The sequence below is a fragment of the Abrus precatorius genome, unplaced genomic scaffold, assembly GCF_003935025.1.
Source record: "Abrus precatorius isolate BTA unplaced genomic scaffold, Abrus_2018 Scaffold11, whole genome shotgun sequence".
NCBI classification, from domain to species: Eukaryota; Viridiplantae; Streptophyta; class Magnoliopsida; order Fabales; family Fabaceae; genus Abrus; species Abrus precatorius.
Genome location: NW_020874303.1, coordinates 23,213,993 through 23,227,205, shown reverse-complemented (window position 1 = coordinate 23,227,205; position 13,213 = coordinate 23,213,993). Strand labels below are relative to the sequence as shown.

Here is a 13,213-nt window from a genome sequence, read left to right as displayed (position 1 = left end):
TTAACTTTTTTACATGTATAAAAAAATATTGTTATATTGTAAGTATTTATATTCCTAATTTAAACAAAAATTATTCTCATAAAAGATACATGTGATTAAAAAAAAAAAAAATCGTTAGTTTAATCAATACCCCACAGCCAAACTTTCACGATTCTCGCTTCCCATTATTGACGATTGTCGCGTCCCATTATTGATGATGACATTAACTTTAGTTTCTTTCCCTTCACATGTATTGATTTAGGATTGATTAAGCACTGAATAGACACAAATTATAATTATAATACTTCCACAGTGTGGTCTCTTTACTATGTCGAAAGGACAGTGAAGCATTTTACAATGAACCTGAAGCAGAACACGGCTATGTCCTTGTTTGGCACAGCTTAATAAAAATAAGGTTTGGAGGGTATATTCCCGAAGGTATAAGCATTATGCTGTTATTTAATATACTATGATTGATTCAGTTTAATTTTAGGTAACTTTAAAAAGTAAGTGATTATTCTTTTAAAATAAGTTAAGTCAAACAAGTCATTAAATTGAGTTGTAAAAACAGTATAATATGTAACAATAACTGTTAGTTAATTATCGTAATTTAAGTTTACGTATAGATGTATATACTCATTGATATCTAGACGTATAAATTTATTTTTACATAACTATTTTTTATTCGTCTTGATGAATTAATTATTTTAAAAAAATAGAAGGAATAATATATATGTGTGATCGCGTGTATACATGAATTTTAAAAATTTAGTAATATATATATTATGGAGTACGTAGAAACTCTCCTTTATTAAACTTATCTTAAATGTCTTTAGATGCAACAATGATATATGAGTTAGCACCAAAATCTTATGTGGATAATTATATACAAGTTTAAAATATATACTTTACATGGATTGTATGAAAAATTAATCAAATTGCATGCCTACGTAGCATACTCATTTAGATTCAAGGGATATATTACTTACTTTAGAGTTATAGTAAGGATGCAAAGCAACCTTCGACATAGTATCTTTTTGCTTCTGCAAGAATAATGTAAAATGGTTTAATAAATGGCAGCACAATAATGCATTATCTGACAAGAAGGAACTATGGCACCCAATAAATCATCCGACTCTGATGATGTAATTGATGAAACACAAGTAAAGATCTTTCGACATGGAAAGTCAGTACATCAAATTCTCGGGGAAGGAGAAGGTACCATTAGTTCATCTTTGTTAACTTCTTTTGATATTATATTTTATGAATTAATTTGGACAATGGATAGTCCTACAAACAAAAATAGTATGAAACAAAAGAAAAGGAATAAAGAACATACTGCATATTTGACAATTAAAGTTAAAAAATTATGTTTTGTAAAAAAAAGATCCTTCTTTCTTATATTGTACATATTCTTTGCTAGATATTGCACCACGTTATGTTTTGCTAGCAACTCATGATGGTTAGTCTTGCAAAAGTCATTTATCATTTCTCTCTTCTTTATTAACGCTAAACTAGTTGTGTAGCTTCAATGAAGTCCTTTGAATCCATGAATTGATTATGGTAACTTGGTTACAAAATTTGCAGTGGCAGATATATTATTATGGAGGAATAGAAATATATCAGCCGCGTTTCTGCTTGGGATGACAACAATTTGGTTTCTATTTGAGGTTGTTGAGTACAATTTTGTGACCCTTATTTGTCACATTTCCATCACCACAATTCTTGTAGTCCACATATGGTCCATTGTTGCAGATATCATGAGATGGTACACCTTGTGCTTCACATCAAACTTAAATTATGAGTAAAATCTTTTACATTGAATGAAATTTTAAAAAGTATGAAATCAATGATAAAAAATGTTTAAAGTAAGATTTAAATATGAGGAGAGATATAAACAATAAATACAAACAAATTGAGTATAATAAAAAATTTCAAATTCTCATTACTTTTTTTTATTTAATATAAAATTTATCTCATTAAAATTTTATAATATTTTTAAAACACTTTTATTTACTAGCTAAATACATACAATTTAGTACTTTGAAATTATTCTATCCTATCACAGCCTTAAATTTTTCTTATGATCACGTTTAAGTTGCCAAATAATACCTAATGTTCATACTTTCAAAAAGTGACTCAATTGCTTTTGGTACCAAAGGATCGTTCTGCCATACCATACCTTACATGTTTCAAAAAGTAAACATGAGGACCTCAAAAACTCTGAAGAATATGGTTACTACTTTGTCATGGCATTTTATAACTATAGCTTTATTAACTAGTATATTAATCCTACGTGCTAATTTATTACGGTGATTCTCACGTTTGATGTACATACATCCTGACCAAATTAATCATAAAAAAATTTACCCTGTTTTGATATTGCACATTAGCATAGCTAGAAGCTAACCATTAAACACAATCCTAATTAAAAAACGTCAATATAGTTATAATATAGCAACTTTAAAGCAAATATTTAGGGAACTTTCCTTTCAACAATGTCTCCAGATTACTGACAAACTAATTATATTTGTTACTCTTTAAGTTGAAGGTATTTTTCTTACAAAACAAATGATCATATTGAGTTATATCTCTTTCGCTAGTTCTTTTTGTCTAATAAATGAATATATCTACAGGAATGGGCCCCGGGTCCTGGAAACTATTTTACAAGATTATTCCTTCTTTCAGCATCTTGCTACTATTTTACACACAAGATCTAACCAATTGTTAAGAATGGTCCTCTACATTTCATGTGGAACAGAACTACCATCCTTTCTTCTGGTATCACTAATTAATATTGATTGTCCTCTATTAAGCTTTAATTCTCAACCAATAAGTGGTCCTAACATGTCTAAAAATATTTCCAGATCATCTTTTTCCTCTATATATTGTCACTGATAGGAACCTACTTCAGCTTTGTTAGTTTGCTATATATTGGTAAGATCGAATTCCCTCACCTTGTTTCTCTTTGTCTATGATTTGATATTGACGAATAAGTGCACGAATTATTGGCTTTCTTTTTTATGGTTCATTGACAAGGTTTTCTTTGCATTCAAACACTGCCAATTGTATATGATCACTATAAGGAAGAAATTAACAATCTGGTTGAACATATCATAATGGACCTCCAGAAAAAATATAGAAGATTTAAGAAGAGATATCTCAACAAAATTCCCCGAGGACCAGTGAAAGAAAAGAAAACCATATAAATTACAGTAGAAACTCTTTAAATTAATAATGTCAGGAACGGAGAAATTTATTAATTTAGAGAGTTATTAATTTATCGATAAATTAATAATTATTAATTTAAAGAGTTTTTAAGTAATTATACTGTACATACCAAACAAAAAGGCAAATTAATCTATACCTCTTAGAATTACGTTGCAGCAAATCTTGGGACTCAACGTATAGTAAATTAGTAACTACACTACATATGCATTGGAAATCAATAATGACTTTTGAAATACAGTAAATGTAAACAAGAGGAACAAATGTGTTCAATGTATTCTTAAGCAAGTTTGACATATATAAATTACATGAATGTGTTAGAGTATTCAAACCATATCTCACAAGATGGCTTCTCATCTAAAAGGTGTTGCAAAATCAACTATGTTAGATCAAATACGTAAGGAGTTGTGTGAGTATAAGAGAGATAATCTTGCAAGCACACAAAAAGACTTGCAGAGATGGCTTGAGAGAACATTTCAGTTGAAAGTTAGTCAAGGAACAATATTAAACACACTTAAGCGGTCAGATGACTATCTCTCTGCTAAAATAGAAAAGGGAAGAGCAGAGATCAAAAGACACAAATCAGCAAAATATCCTGACATGGAGAAGGTTGTTTATGAGTGGTTTCTCTAGCATCAAGAATATGTGAATATCACAGGAGAATTAATTTTGCAGAAGGCAAGAGATATAATGAAACTCGTGTACTCTCATGATGATTCAGATTTTAACTTCTCTATAGGATGGCTTGGGAAATTCAAGCACCGACATGGCATAAAGTCATTTTGTCGTTTTGGCGAGAGTGGGTCTGTTGATATACAAGACATGGAGCAGAAATTGGTATCGATTCGAGAGAAAATTGATCAGTTCCCTATGAAAGATGTTTTCAATATGAATGAAACTGGGTTGTTTTATAGGCTACAAGCTGATCATTCACTGGCAACAAAACAACTTGAAGGAAGAAAACAAGATAAAGAAAGGCTGACGATAGTTATTTGTTGCAATGAAAATGGCTCTGAAAAAATCCCTCTATGGATTATTGGGAAATATGCAAAGCCTCGTTGCTTCAAGAATGTCAACATGAATAGCTTGAATTGTCAGTATTGAGCTAACAAAAAAGCATGGATGACTAGTGTGCTTTTTGATGAATATGTTCGTTCATTTGACCAAACGATGCATGGTAGAAGAGTTCTACTTGTGGTGGATAGTTGTCTAGCACATCCAAAGAAATATTGAAGGGCTAAGAAACATTGAGTTGTTCTTCTTACCACCCAACATGACATCAAAGATTCAACCTTGCGATGCTGGGATAATAAGAGCTTTCAAGATGTACTACCGTAGAAGGTTTTACCGCAAAATATTGGAAGGTTATGAGGTGAGACAATCTGATCCAGGGAAGATAAATGTCCTTGATGCTATCAATTTGGCAATCCCAGCTTGGACGATAGATGTTCGAAAAGAAACAATAGCGAATTGCTTCCGACATTGTAAAATTCGTTCAGATAGTGACGTTGCAAGAAATTTAGATGAATCCACTTTTGATGAAGAAACTCAAGACCTCGAGATTATGATCAATCAATGTGGCTATCGTAATAAGATGGATATCGACAATCTAATGAACTACCCAGGTGAAAATGAAGCATGTTCGGAGGTTCAGAGTTTAGAAGATATTATGGGTACTATCATTGAGAACAATGCAGAGGATGACGACGAAGATGATACAGTGTCTTTGGAGCCTGTTACGCGAAAGGAAGCACTTATGGCATCGAACACTCTTCACAACTTTATGATACAATACAAAAATACAACACCTGAGCTATTGGATGCAATAAGAAAAGTTAGAGATGAGCTCCAAATAGACTTGAACTTTAAAGGAAAACAGACAACTATTGAATCATATTTCAATAGAGTGTAATATATTTTTTTCAGTTTCTATGAATTATTAATTTATGATTTTCTTGGGACTGAAATTATAAAAGGATCTCCCGAAAAATTATTATCTTATTATTTTATCGAGTTTTTCAATTTTTTAGATTGGCCCAAGTCGAGACTGGATAAATTTATTATTTTAGAGAGTTTATTAATTTATCGAGTATTAATTTAAAGAGTTTCTACTGTAATATTTTAAAATTTAATTACTTCTTTGACAAAAGTATCAAATATGTAATTTCATAAAAAAAAAATGTCATGATACAAGTAGATATGTCTACAGTATTGTACATGTATACTTGCCATAAACAACAGATCATTTTAAGTCACATAAGTCTACTCGCTAGTTTTCTTCCTTGAACATAAGTTTGGAAGAAGTACGTGAAAGAAACATCACTATACTCTTTAAAACTATCAAAGCATATTTTCTAATGTTTGGATTTAGGCAATAGACAAACAGGTAAGACATACTTTATTGAATTCAAGGTTGTCTCAACTCCAGCTAGCTAGATTAGTTAATTCAAAGAGCTTGCCTGGTGATTAGGAAAGTTTATTCTATATTTTAGCTAATACATTGCGTGAACACCTAGAAAACTTAATTTCTCCGAATTCATAAAGATTATGAAGGGTGCGCCTTTAAGATTATACAGGAAGACACTTAGTTTCGTTTAGTGCAAAAGCTGAATAAATATCAAAAGTTTTACTGTATTAAAATTTGAAAATGTAAAATACACAACATTTTGTAGTCAAGCTAAGCTTTCATTAAAGACAATAGTTTGCTCCTTCCTTCTTCTTTTTTTCTTTTTCTTTGACTCTTAAAAGTTTTGCTCAAGAATTAAGAAAATCATTAATATTCTAAATTTTACAAAAAATAATTACTTATTTTTATTATATCTTTTATCAACTATATTAATTATTATTTTGCTTATTTATTATATCTACCAAGTACACACTGATTTTTAAAAGTAATCTTATAAATAAAATTAGTTGTTTATCAATTTTATAAAATAACGATGAAAAATGAACAAAATAAAATTATTAAAATATCAAAGAAAATTTTCAAAAAATAAAATAAAATAAAATAAATTACCCTTTATTGCATGTAAATTTAACACTTTTGTAATCTCTAAACCTCATAAATCTTGGGTTAAAGTAAAAATGACATAACCACAATTTAAACAAGGTTAAACTAAAAATGTCGCCCATATATCTAATAACATTTTTTAGTTTTGTATAAAAAAAATCTACATTTAATCCTTATAATAATACAATTCAGTCTCAAATGTTAACTAACTTTGCAAATAATTAACACTGGTATAACGTTCACAAATAATATAAACTAAATTGTAAAGATGTTTTTGGATAATGACTAATTTTACAAAATACTAGGGTAAAAATTGATTGACAAGATACTAATCCTTGATTTAATAATTAACTTAACTATCATCTACCAATGTACCATAGCGTTTGTACTATTATATTTATTAAACACACATATTTAATGGTTCAATCGATTCAATCAATAATTATTAATAAAACCAATGATCCAGTAATCAATACTCCCACTGAAGTCAATACTAGCTTTTTTTTTGGTTTGGCATTCCCCTACTCAAAATTCTGGTAGTAATTGCATGTGGACTCCTACCAGTTCTTAGTAACATTTTATTTGGATAAAAAAAAAAAATAACGCGTGACATAGAAAAAAATATATTTAAAAATTTGATTAAAAAAAGTGAAATTAGTAAAATGAATCAGTTTAGTTGAATTAGTCTGTTTAAGTTTGTTAAAATATAAAATTTGTATTTTAAAATTTAGGCCTAAATTAATTGTAAACTTTTTAGTTTGATTTATCTGAATTTTACTTTGATTAGGGTTTGGGCCAACCTGATATATCTAAGTATAAAATGTGTATCTAAATAAGGCGTAAATTTTTATTTTGCATCTTCAATAGTAATTTTTTTTTACATTGGTTGTTAGATTATGAAATTTTAAAGTGAATTTGGTAACGCAGATCTGTCACACCTAAATAAAATTATATAAAATAAAAAAAAAGATGTATTATTTAAATAGATAAAAAAAATTAAGAAAAAAAGTAAAGTAAAGTTTGAAAGTAATAGGAGTTAAGGTAATTCTAATTACAATGATTACAAAGTATCTAATTAGAATAATTTCTTAATTTTCACGAACCAACAAGCAAAGTCTAAAAAGGCTTCTAAGTGTTGGTATTCTAGCTTAAGAGTGGAGCCACAAGTGATTGATATTGGAACCACCTTCAACCTTGGAGTCTATTTTGTGATTCAAGCAATAGGGGTTAAGGTATATAATAATTGATTAGTTGGGGCCTCCCCAAGTTCATAATTAACTTAAATCTCGTAAGATTGAAACAGGAATTATAATTTGTAATTGAAACATGAAAGTGACCACTGGGCTCCCAAAAACTTTGTCTATGGGAATCCAAGGCTCGGTTGACACCAAATTTCACATCGTGCGTTCCATGTCAGTTTCCACAAATTAATTTCATGACAATAACACATGAAAACTACATACCCATTAGTCACAACTTTAGGTTAATGACAAGTTCATTCATGTAGACCCCTAGTTTCCTTTCCTACCTATACAATCACACCGTCAATCTGTAAAATTCACGTTTAAATAATCATAAATTTATATTTATTTTAACGTTATTAATTTAATATTTTTTAGTTAAATTTACATTTATATGTTTTTTTAACATATTTTCAAACATGTACATAGGAACGATGAGTGGTCTGTTGTACCAGGAACTAGGCCTAACTTTATATGGAAAATGACAAATTATATAATTTTTTGGATGTTTTATCAATTGCAAACGCTGGAACACAGGCCTATAGAAAGGGGCCAGTTCATTCTCAATCTTCACAATGGCCCAAAAAATAGTTCTGCAGCATAAGAATGTTCATGACCAGTTTTACGACAAAAACACAATAAAGCCTAAGTTTTTTGTTCTAGGTCATATAAATTAGAGAACTGATATTTGAGCGTAGATAATGATAATATTAGAAAATTATCCTATTGAAGGTTGAGATATTTGGGCACCAATTGAAACAATAATTTATTTGGTAAAAAAAATAAAAATCAATGATTGGCTATAAATGGCATCAAATCTGAAAAAGCACAATTGCCTAACCCGCAGATTATATTGCACAATTGAATCTTTAATTAATTAATTAATTAATTTTTATGTAATGTTTTATCTTTAAAAAAAATTATACACGAAGTCAGTTACAAACATTAGTTAAGAAAACATGTTTTAGTTTTTATCATCAAAAGGGATAATTTATTCATCAAATTTCAAATTTATAATTTTCGTCTCTCGACTATTTGTAGCACTTCTTACTAGACTATTTTTATTCGATAGATATATTTACAGCTGTCAATGTCATGAATTTCAAGATTTTAATTGAAAATTTTTATCAATAATACCAAACATAAAGTTTGGTCTTCGTGTTTAATTAATTTTACCAGATTCAATTCTTATTAAGATTAATTAACTTGTTCTATTCTAAAATTAAATAAGTGAATTGGTCATAAATTATAGATATTCATGGGGAAACGATCACAAATACTACACGAACATGAAAATCGGGATGGGTGAATGGAATAAATTCTAATGATAAGTAATTAAAAGAAAAGGATTTATATAAAATTTTAACTTAATATTACACCTTTTATGTAAAAATAATAGAAGAAATAAATAATAATAATAATAATAATTGCCTTGGGTATGATAGTGATACACAAGGGTGTCAACACACCTCTAGCAATAAAAAAAAAGTAAGAAAGAAACAATCTCGATTTGTAGCACAAAGGTCAAGATGGCCGAGTTGGTCTAAGGCGCCAGTTTCAGGTACTGGTCCGAAAGGGCATGGGTTCGAATCCCATTCTTGACACTAAAAACCATCTTTTAAGCAAAACACCTTTTCTAATAAATTGTAGATATCTTTATTTTTTTTATAAAAATTCGTAAATATCCACCATTACCCATGTAACTAACGGGTACCTATTATGCAGATATTTTCAGTATCGAGATCCCTAATCCTAAATGGATAGATCACAATAAGTTGTGACCATTCGTAAGAGACACCTTGCTTAACCTTATTATATATAACATCCGAATCAATGTCAGAAAAATTGTGACTGCGTATAATTTTACGCACAATACTCAATTTTATATCAACTTAATTTCTCCTTATAGTCCCGAGATTTTTAACTGATCAATGATCCGAAGTCAAGAACGGAACTGCAGTGTTGACCAAAGTGCAACAACGCAAGATTCCATGGAACTAATTGAAGTAAAATCTCAGCCTTTAGCTAATGCCAATACGAGGTACAATTATGCTCTACGCTACGCTGATCATGTAGATATGGACTCAACTCTACCGTAGTGAATGATTCATTTAAGAAGATAGAATATTAAATCTTAATATTGTTTTTTAATAGCGATTAAGACTGCGATTAAAAAAAATGTAAAGAAAACAATGGATTGTTTGTTATACGTGAAAGAGAACGGACTGAAGTGGGAAAGTATCAAATTCTCCCATTTCAGTCCACTCACCTTGTTTGCTTGGCATCAAAATAGGAACTGAAATAGAACAATTTCTGTGGAACTCATTAGTGAATGGCACAAAATCTTATCTTTTCTTTTGCTTTTTCATTTATCAGTTTTTTTTAAAATGATATTTCCTAATTAAATAATTTTATATTAAAACTAAGAAATGCTCAATAACCAAATTAAGGTTAATTTGTTTTTAATTATTATATTAAAACTATTTATTTATTCACTTTCATTTTCACTAGTTCAAACTACTTTTTTTTCAACACATCCAAACAGTACATCCTTTTTGTTGTATTTTATTTTTATTTACATCTTATCTCTTCTTTTCATATTTCAAAACATAAGTTTTTAAAGTCTACTTCATTGATTTTTCAATAACTATTATAACATCACATTTTAAGATCTAAACTACATAACTCACTTTCTTCAGAATAGCATATCTACAAGATGCAAACATCATTATAATACAAGTCTCTCAAGATCACTAAACCAATCATGGTGGCTTTATTCTGTCCTTTTTATAAACCTTTCTGTTTAACACAAACTCAACAAACTGTCAGTGTGAGTCTAGGACCAATATTAGTTTTTTTCTCATCCAAGCTCAACTGCAGCTACGCAGCTACACTCTCAATTTGATGAAAGATTGCGCAAATATAATATCTATATACTCTGTTCTATCATCGCATACCATCAAGTCTACGGCCAAGTAAATCATTAAAACATGCTTAAGTAATAATCACCACACCACACCTTCTCATTCAATGCTTTTCAAGCAAAAGGGATGTGTTTGGGCCACAATTAAACATCAATTTCGTTATTTAAAGTACTAAAAATAAACCTTATATATCATTATTTTATCTTATTTATATACACACCTCGAAAATACACTTCAAATACAAATAGAACACACGTCCCCTCCTGAGGTTCAAAAACCATTTTCCAGTGGAAATTGCCTTTCTTCAAAGCACATCGAAACCAGCAGAACGGACCTCAAATTATTTTTTATTCATTATAAATCAATATGTATAACAAAATTTGAACGGATTAATTCACACGTCAAAAACATATACAAAATTAAGCTCCTTTCTGAAAAATCAAAGCTGCTATTTCTTGCTACACATTAAGCATCGGTATTTATTGAGCAATTCAAATAACTGGTCAACTAGCAAATGCTCATGGATAAGTAGTCCCTTAATCTTCATTATCAGTATCCCAGTGACCATCAGTTATATACATTAAATGATATTATTGTTGAAAACACAAATAACTCTAAAATATGTGTAAAAGTCAATTAGCTAAAGGCAAAAATTCATCCACGATATTAAACACCAAATATGAAAGATATGACTAAAGGTCAGCCCAGTGCACGAGTCTCCTATCATTGTGGGCTCTTGGGAGGGTCAGATGTATGCAGGCTTATCCTATATGCAGAGAGGTTGTTTCCGCAGCTAGAAACCATGATACAAATAAATAAAAAAAGATAATAATCATAAAAGAAAATAAAATCTGGGAGCAACAACAAACTAAAGGGAGTGCAAGTTCAAAAATTCAGACTTTGGAGCTTGAAACCTCAAGCAGGAACCTGATTAGATTCTCGCAATCTCAAGGACTTGGCATGCAGCCTCTCCATGAAAGCTGGATTGGCTCGGAGTCTCTCCTTAACATATGAAGACCGGGCATCATCTACTAGTTTATTAGCTTTCCCAGCCTCCTCAATGAGGGAGAGAAGAGTCCTTAAGCAGTCCTTTCTGTTTTCTTCTCGATGTTCAAACCTTCAAAATACAAATAAGATAATAAATACACACGAGGGCGCTTCCAGGTTTTCAGTAAAAGAGCCAGACCCTAGGGTTATGAAATAGAACAAATAGCATTTTACCTCTCGCTAGTTATCGTAAGCTCATCTCTCCCAGGATGGTAACGTTTCCCAACCAATTCTCTGAGACGGCGGAATTGGTATTTTGAAAGTCCAAGCTCCTTCACAGTAACAGATAGTTTCACTTTCCTGTTTTTTGGATGCCAAGCATCGCCACCAGGAGCAAAGACTACCCTAGTTTGCCACCTCAAAATAGGACCTTCCCCCGGGGGATCATCTAAATCCTTTTTCTTGTCTGGGACAGCAGTGTCATCAAACCGCGGGACCTCCTCTTTCTCCATAATCTTCATGTATTCCGCAACCATCTCATCCTCAAACTTCTTAAACTGCTCATAAGCTTGTTCAGGTTCAAGTTCCCCTCTTTCACACATGTCTCCAAACTCATTAAATTTTATTTCCACCTTCTGTTTTATCTCATCTAGATAAGACATAACATCAAATCACAATTAAAGCCACAATTGACAATTAAAAAAAATGCTCTCAAAGGCATTACTGATAATTTCACTGTATATGAATAACAATCAAATAACAATAACATCAATGGATATACCTCAACAACAAAATTAGTAATAAATTTGAAATAATAATAATAGTACCAGGGAGGAGTTTGTCCCAGCTAAGCATATCCTCGAGAATCTCCTCGCACTCCTTCGTATCCCTAAGAAAACCATGCTTTACTCCTTCCTCAACAATGTCGTCCCACTTTTTATCATCCATGTTGAAATACTCGTCATGAGCCATCCTCTTCATCACCACGTCCCTAGCATCGTATAAATCATCGATCTCCTCATCGGTTTCGTGCATATTTTCGAAATCGGACTCGAATTCTTCGTCCTCAACGCCGTCAATGGGCTGCATGCTGAGTTCGTCCATTAACTCATCGTCCGTCTCCTCGTGCTTCCCCGACAACTTCCTCTGCAGAATCGCTTCCATGATAGACGGAAGTGCCTGATCGTCGCCGTTGAAGTAGTTCTCGATCTGCGTCTTCAGCACTGCGAACCGAAATTAAAGCAAATTGTAATGTAACATCCAAAACTGGTTCAAGAAAATGTTCCAATTCCAATTGTTTGGTATGAGAAAGAGAAACCTTTGTTGTCGACGTCTTCGACTTCAAGGGCAGCATTGGTTTTGGGAACCGGATGAGGGTTTTCATCGGAGGAGAAGAGTCTGAGTCGTAAGCGAGTTGAAGCGGCGAGTGCGGTGGGAGTGGCAGTGGAGGAGGCGGTGGTAGAAGAAGAGTGGAGAAGGTTGCGAGTGTAGAGTGAAGCATTTCTCAGCAGGGTTCGTCTCATGGTTCTCTCTCTCTCTCTCTCTCTCTCTCGCTCTAGGGTTTCTAGGGCATCTTCTTGCTTTCCCTTTTTTCGTTTATTTTTCTTTGTTATTTACAAAAAAAAAAATTATAATAAAAATATCATTAAAAATGATCATCATTGTTAATTTATTAATATGAATAATACTAAGAAATGTAGCTTTAGATTAGTAGATTAAATTACCAAAAAGATATTCAACGATTAGAGATAAAAAAAATTCAAGTTTATGACAGCTCTTTTGGTGGTTCAATTGAAACTTTATAAATATTGTAATTTTATTAATGTACTGGCCAATTTTGAATT

General features: G+C 31.1%; 2 protein-coding genes, 1 non-coding gene and 1 pseudogene across 3 annotated transcripts; 3 read left to right on the top strand and 1 right to left on the bottom strand.

Moving 5' to 3' along the window:
• Positions 1 to 1,091: 1,091 nt before the first annotated feature.
• Positions 1,092 to 3,188, top strand: LOC113855858 (reticulon-like protein B9). Its single transcript, XM_027487488.1, has 5 exons — positions 1,092 to 1,197; positions 1,567 to 1,747; positions 2,616 to 2,760; positions 2,847 to 2,916; positions 3,019 to 3,188. The coding sequence occupies exons 1-5, from the start codon at positions 1,092 to 1,094 to the stop codon at positions 3,186 to 3,188; spliced, it is 672 nt and encodes a 223-aa protein (XP_027343289.1).
• Positions 3,189 to 3,552: 364 nt separating this feature from the next.
• LOC113854436 lies at positions 3,553 to 5,119 on the top strand (annotated as a pseudogene).
• Positions 5,120 to 8,981: 3,862 nt separating this feature from the next.
• Positions 8,982 to 9,062, top strand: TRNAL-CAG. Its single transcript has one exon. It is a non-coding gene; the product is annotated as a tRNA-Leu (tRNA).
• Positions 9,063 to 10,906: 1,844 nt separating this feature from the next.
• Positions 10,907 to 12,955, bottom strand: LOC113854920. The gene is made up of 4 exons (XM_027486255.1): positions 12,688 to 12,955; positions 12,197 to 12,592; positions 11,604 to 12,018; positions 10,907 to 11,499 (listed from the first exon to the last, which is right to left on the bottom strand). The coding sequence occupies exons 1-4, from the start codon at positions 12,890 to 12,892 to the stop codon at positions 11,298 to 11,300; spliced, it is 1,218 nt and encodes a 405-aa protein (XP_027342056.1). The 5' UTR covers positions 12,893 to 12,955; the 3' UTR covers positions 10,907 to 11,297.
• Positions 12,956 to 13,213: the final 258 nt, after the last annotated feature.